The 7,178-nt window shown below is 36.5% G+C and overlaps 1 protein-coding gene across 1 annotated transcript; it reads right to left on the bottom strand.

Annotated features, from left to right (window-relative positions):
- Positions 1 to 5,352: 5,352 nt before the first annotated feature.
- Positions 5,353 to 6,416, bottom strand: LOC113092427 (C-type lectin domain family 4 member M-like). Its single transcript, XM_026258016.1, has 4 exons — positions 6,362 to 6,416; positions 6,116 to 6,243; positions 5,594 to 5,700; positions 5,353 to 5,482 (listed from the first exon to the last, which is right to left on the bottom strand). The coding sequence occupies exons 1-4, from the start codon at positions 6,414 to 6,416 to the stop codon at positions 5,353 to 5,355; spliced, it is 420 nt and encodes a 139-aa protein (XP_026113801.1).
- Between the last annotated feature and the right edge of the window lie 762 nt (positions 6,417 to 7,178).

Raw genomic sequence — 7,178 nt, 5'->3', positions numbered from 1 at the left:
AATGAAAGAATTGTAATTTTTGGGTAGACTGTTTGTGTTCTTTGTATGGATGACGTGAACACACTGCAGCTGCTCTACAGTTTCTGTTCCTCACACAATCGATCCCTGACACCACAGACGTGTGAAATGTGCAAACTGTGATATTTTTACCTATTAATTCATTTTATCATTGAAGTGAAAGTGATTACCTGTACACTGAAGCAGCTGGTGTGTGTTTGTCTTGGTCTTGAAGTCATGATCTCTCATTACTATCACAGATATCCACCATCATCTCCAATGTCTCTGTCCATGTCCTGAAGCTCAGTCCTGCTCACACTCTCATAAATACCTTCAGGTATCTCTAGCATTTTGTAGTCAGACATTATAACACTGAATTTGCCTTGTAGTTTGGCTGCTCTCCATGTCTTTCCTATCCTCTTTGGGTTACATGTCTGACGCTCTAATCATTAGGCCTCAACTGCCTTAGAATTGCAGAAAAACAAGTGAGATGCCTTACAAACACTTTATTAGATTATATAGCTTGAATTTTCACACATAAAATTATTTGTACAATGCAACTCTAATGATAATCAGACTGGCGATTTTGTGGCCTTGAGATACCGACGAGCCAGAATGAGAAAAACAACACTGGATCCTTGATGAACAAATAACTGAAGAGTAAGAGCATACTAATAGCAAAAAAACTAAGAGCGTAATAATCAAATATCCAAATTAGAAACAGAGCTAAACTGATAAATATGTCAAATCGCCTCTTGTCGGCCCCTTCAGTGGTTTACATTTTTTTCTTCTCACAAATCCAATTATTTTTCCTCTGTACATGGACGATCAGCCCATTGTCCTGCAAATGTTACAGCACAGTTCTTTCTTCTATATCCATTGGGCTCACCATACCCCCAGAACCTGAATCAGCAGATCAGCATTAGATGTACAGTGCTGCTTTCTGAGACTGACTGTTGAAATCATTTATTAAACAATGATCAATTCAATCCATTGATTTCTCACCCAGAAGTCAGTGTGCTGCCATCAACCCATTTCCATCTGCCCTCCAGATCACTGTCAGTCAGACCATCCAGACTCTATTATAACCAAACAAGTTCCTAAATAATTGCTGAAAAGATGAAATTCTGATAAGGACTTTAATATATACAGCACGTCTGAAGCAAGCACACACAATATCTTTCACTCACTTGTTTCTCTTTATTGTTTATGGTGATCAGATCTGCTCTTCTCTCCATACAGTATTTTCTGCTCTCAGTCCAGCTCTTCTCTCAGAAGAAAAATAGTAAAGACAGGATTTATCTGTAAACAAAAATAGTCAAACTATCAACATTTCATTCTCTTCCACACTACACAACTTGTTTATACCCAAGATTATACATTTACATTTATTCATTTAGCAGATGCCTTTTATCCAAAAGCGACTTACAAAATTGAGGACAGTGGAAGCAATCAAAAACAACAAAAGAGCAATGATATATAAGTGATATAACAAGTCTCCAGTTAGCTTAACACAGTACACGTAGCAAGGGTTTTAAATAATAAAATAAAGAAAAAGAAAACATAGAATAGAATAGAAAAAGAATAGAGCAAGCTAGTGTTAGGTCTTTTTATAGTTGGAATAATAAATGAAAAGGAAATAGAATTCAAAAAGATTAGAAAGGTAGTTAGATTTATTTGTATTTTTATATACAGTACATTGACATGTTGTTAATGTTAAATGTTTGTATAGTTTGTGGTATATGATTACCCATTTCAACCAAGACGTTCTGTAGGTCATCAATTTGTTTCCTTAGACTAATCATGTTTTGAAATAACTAATCTTATTTTTCAGCTGTAAAGTCTTTGATTCGTGGTTTAGTAGCTTGGTCCTCGTCTCTTCTGGTGAGTTTCGTCCTTCGTTTGTGTTCTTTTGTATGGACTGTTCGGACACAACAGCACTATGACTGCAGTCAGGCAGAAGAACACACCAGGCAGGACACCAAACCACACTACCCGCTGCTCCTGGAGGCTTCCTGAAGATGACAGATGTGAAGATAGATGTTTCTTCAACACTAAAATGGACTAAAACACCTAACAGCGTGTGTTATGTTTGGTATTACATGAAATGAGGTCCTCGAGCTACCTGTGTGTCGAGGTTGTTTGGTGTCTCTTGGTTGTCCGAGTTCTCTTTTCTGTCGTGGCATCATGAGGCATGGCATTAGCATAGATATTCATCCTCCTCTTCATCTTCACACATCGCATGTGTCCCAGGAATGTTTATATTGCCGTAATAAGACATATTCTTTCTGCTGGCGTTAAATGTGAAATTATTAGAAGTTACTGCTTCTAGTGGTCTACACTGCACTGAACTTCTGCTTTTGAGCATTTTCCTTTTTAAATGCACCACTGTGGCCAAGAAGCAGGTGACATCTTCTTGAGGTATTTTTGCTGAATAATTTTTCTTGTGCTTAATTTTTTTTTTTTTTTTTTTTGTGGTTTATTATGAGAAGTTATTTTTTCATATACTCCCTTATCAAAAATTACACTCTATGTGTAACAAACATATCGGTTGAGAACAATAGTAGTTGCTTTTGGTAACGTGAACTGAGCATTTTTTTGAATTGAATGTTTTTATAGTCTAGAGTATTATGCATTTGTTTATGTTTGGAGAATGACATGCCATTACAATCCCCACCTTTCATAGTAATGTAAAAAGTACTACTAATGCTACTAATTGTGTTTCAGAACTAGTGAGTTAGGGTTAGGGTTAGGGTTAGGGTCTAGTGCAGCATCCAGCTGAAAAGGAACCTTATACATGACTTGACACAGTTTTCATGAAATAGAAATATTTTTTTTTAGTTAAGGTGTTAGGCCTGTATTATTAATTGATTGATTGATTTTCATTTAACTACAGACAAATTACAACTTCTTTTAATGATGAATGTTGTTCCTGTATTAGTCTGTGTAGTATAGCACCTTTTCTATTTTTGCACTCCCCTGCAGAGTTTAGCTCAATCCTTGATCAAACTCACTTACCTGTGATTTTCTAGGGATCCTGAAGTCCTTGATAAGCTGTGTTTGATTAGGATTGGAGCTAAATTCCTGGAGGGCAGGAATACAGAGTTAACATTGGGAACATATACAGTCCCATCATGCAGTGCCATAATAATGTCTAATGTGAACATTGGGTAGTGATAGTGACAAGCATGGCTGGCCTAGTTGGCTATTCATGTTTTTTCATACCCATATAACAGTTGGAACAAAGTAAAAACAGACAATAACTTTTAATTTTAGAATGTCATCATCTTCAGAGTTTCAATGGAGTCACTAGTCACTATTTTTTCTGTCCGAGTTGATATGATGAGCACATTGTTTAGATTTTGTGTCTAAAGGAAGCAAGTTACTTGATTAAGGTATTGATATTACTGTGCCTTTAAGAGTGCACCTTAAGCCGGGTTCAAGCTACAGCACATACTACACAACACAACGCTAACGAGTTGAACATGCTATAAAACATTCAGTGAAGAGCCGTTCCCAACCGGTCATCGTGATTTTGCCAAGTTGGACATGTTCTTGGATCAACATTACTGTCCATAAATTCTGACTTAACCCAATCCCTACCACTAAACCTAATCCTACCATAATTTTATTCCTAAAATCAAAGGGGAAATGATAGCTGATTAACAAGGGTGTAGAAGCCTAAAACAGATATTTCCTGAAAAGTAATATCTCAATTCTGATTGGTTGATTGGAATGTTGTTCCAGAATCAACAAGGATGTTGATCCAGGAACATGTTGTACTTGGTGAAAGCACACTCACCATTCCTGACCATCAGCAAAATATGTTTTCTCACATAAATTCTTGCAAGAAATTACAGAGATTATTGACCATTTCTTCAAGCATGAACGATCAGCTGGCCCTTCAATTGGTCTGTGCAGTTATTTTATCCAAAAGCAAGAATAAACTACAACAAAAGAGAATATAGCAGAAACAAATGGCTGTATGATTGCAGCCCCAATTTTCACTCACAAACAGTTTTTGTGAAATGGTTGACAAATGTCCGAAATCAGAAACAAATCGGTGTTTGATCACGAAAGTGACAATCACGCAGTAAGAATGATCAAAGGTGCGATCTGAGATAATCACAGATGACTGTAAAATATTTGGCATGGTTATTATCTAGACCTGTCGGTGATTCAAAATCCTGCTGTGTAAAATGAGTTCTGCCTAAAAATTGTTGATGACCTACAGTCAAGCGGCAAGTTTGAGGAAGAGTTATTTCCTTATCACTTTGAAAATGAACTTTGAAAATCATGCAGTGTGAGCTCAGCATTAAGGAAAACAATTAAAACATTTAGAGGAAATTAAACTAATAAGTCATGTCTGTCACTAAGAGTCATTTCCTTAAATAACATGTCTAGCACAGCATATTTGTGCATGGCATAATGTCCTAGTGCAATATTAGCATTAGCAGGAGATGCCAGCAGATATCAGGTCATGTCTCTGTAGAAGTAAGCATTGAACTTTCCCTAAAGTTCTACTGCCTCAAGCAAAGCTATAGGAAATGTCTTGGAAGTGATTATTAGCCAGATTTAGCCATTAATCTAGTGCTAACATTAGTCGGTTCTTTCTATTGTGAGGCTGCAGATGCTGCTAAAATTGTAGGGTTGTCTTGGGGAAACATTACAATAGTTAGAAATAGCAAATCTGCAGAATGCAATGTGGTGAAGGAGTTAAAGTGAATAAAGTGCACCTTAGATGTGATGCACCACACAGTAAGTGCATCACAACATAAATATCAGTTTCCTCTCAAAGAGAGGCAGAGTGGATGGAAATACCAATGCAGCTATAGGAGGAAGTGGCTGAAATAAAAAAAGACCATCTTTCAGAGTCACTTTCAGATAACTACAGACATGAATTTCAGAATGTGTCTCTATATTGTCATAAGTAACACAGATGTAACCAAAAACCCGTAAACTATTCCAACACTTGCTCTTTAAAGTTAATTTGAAGGGTCTTGAATTTAATAATTTTTTAAAATGTGTGTCCCCATCCCCCAGGCCCAATGGTTGCACTTGTGCTTTCCCTCAGTTGACTTAAGCATCTGCTAAAGGGTTAAATGTAAAATGATCACAGCATCGTACTTCCTCTATATTAGTCACAGTAATGGACAACATCAGATACATACACACATTGAAATAAGAACGCAATAACGATTAAATACAAATAAAGTGTATTAATAGAACAGATTTATTTAGGGTATCTATTTATTTATTTACTGCATAAGACAATAAGTGAATATAAGAGACAAGACAGAAAAACCTTTTTTTTCTCTCTCTTCATAATTTACAGCATAAAAATGTATTTATTACTCATTTAAAAATGTTCTTCTCACAGATCCACTTAAAAGCATTATTACATGGATAATCATACCACTGTGATGCATAAGACACAACACAGTTTTCTCCTTTGTGTCCATTGGGCTCTCCAGATCTCCAGAAGCTGAAAATACAGAACAGAGTTAGATGTTCAGTGCTGCTTTCGGTGTGATATAGTACTGACTATGAGAATTATTAATTAGATAATAATCAGTTCAATCCATTGATTTCTCACTCAGATTCAAGTCTGCTGCCATCAACCCATTTCCATCTGCCCTCCAGATCACTGTCAGTCAGACCAATCCAAGCAAAACTACCATCAGACATTTTTGTAACAAGACCCTAAAAAGAGGAAACAACTGCACTGTAATCTGAAAATGCCAAAATTCAGTTGACTTCACGTGGACATACTTGTATATCCATCTGAAGCAAACACACACATACATTGGGCTTTTGTGTTTTATGAATACTTTCCATAGACATGATTTTTAAACCGTACAACTTTATTTTCTGTCTTACCCTTATTTACTTTCTTACCCTAACCCTACCCCGAAACCTACTCATCACACAAAACTTTCTGCATTTTTTTGTTTTTTAAAGAACTTCAGTATGGACAAAAAAATAAATAATAATAAAATAAAATGTCCCCACACAAAATGACTGGTATTACTATTTGGCCCCCCTGATGTAAGGAATACCAAGTACACACAAACTTACACGCAAACAGAAACACACACACAGAGTATCTTTCACTCACTTGTTCCTCGCTGTTGTTTATGGTGATCAGATCTGCTCCTCTAGCCTTACAGTCTTGTCTACTCTCAGCCCAGCTCTTCTTCTCCAAGGAAATTATGTAAAGACTGGACTGATAGTAAAAACATCCACCTTTTAACATAAGCAGTTTAAGTATTAGGACTTTATTCTCATCCACACTGAACTACATAACTTCTTTATAACAGGTTTTAGCCAAAGTTTGTATAGCTGTGTTGTAGTTCATAATTACCCACTTCATGAAGATTTTTCCACAGGTCATTGTTCTCCTGCTCTCTTTGTTTCATTACAACATCATGCTTGAATAATAAATCTTTATTTTCAATGGTCAGGTTGTTGTTCTGGATCATTAACAGATATTTCTCTGTTTTGTAATCTTTGAGCGTGGTTTAGTAGCTGGTCTCTTTCTTCTGTGAGGTTGTTAAACTTGTTTAGTAGCTGCGTTTGCTCTTCTGTGTGGACACACAGCATTATGACTGCAGTCAGCAGAAGAACACACATCAGCACAAAACACACAGCAGCTGCTCTGGAGCTCCTGATCTTCACGGAATCACTTCCTGAACAACGCAGGCATGATGTTAAATGAATGTGCAAATTTTGACATTTAATCAAAGAAATGAATGTGATAACCTGTGTGCTGAAGTGGTTTGGTGTGTGTTTGTCTCTATCCTGAAGTCATGATCTCTCACATAATCTGCACTCTCATAGATATCCACAGTCATCTCCACCCTCTCTCTCTTCATTCCCTCAGTCTCAGTCCAGGTGACATCGTCATAAATAGTATCAGACATCTCTGCTCTTTTTAAAGCCCAAGACTAATATTCTGTGATGATGTTGAATGTTCTTTCTGTGATATTCAGATCACAGACTTAATAAAATAATAACTAAACACAACGGAACTAGCATGCAGTAAATGTGTGAGAAGGGGTAAAGCCAGAAATGTTTAAGTGGGTGGGCCAATATAAAACAGTGTGGCCAAAGTGTAGCGTATGATTCAAAGAACAAAGATTCAATACACAATACTTCTAAAGCATTGATTTACATTAATG

The sequence above is a fragment of the Carassius auratus genome, unplaced genomic scaffold (genome assembly GCF_003368295.1).
Source record: "Carassius auratus strain Wakin unplaced genomic scaffold, ASM336829v1 scaf_tig00214587, whole genome shotgun sequence".
NCBI classification, from domain to species: Eukaryota; Metazoa; Chordata; class Actinopteri; order Cypriniformes; family Cyprinidae; genus Carassius; species Carassius auratus.
Note: the sequence above shows the minus strand (reverse complement) of the source record. Positions and strands in the feature narration are given on the sequence as shown.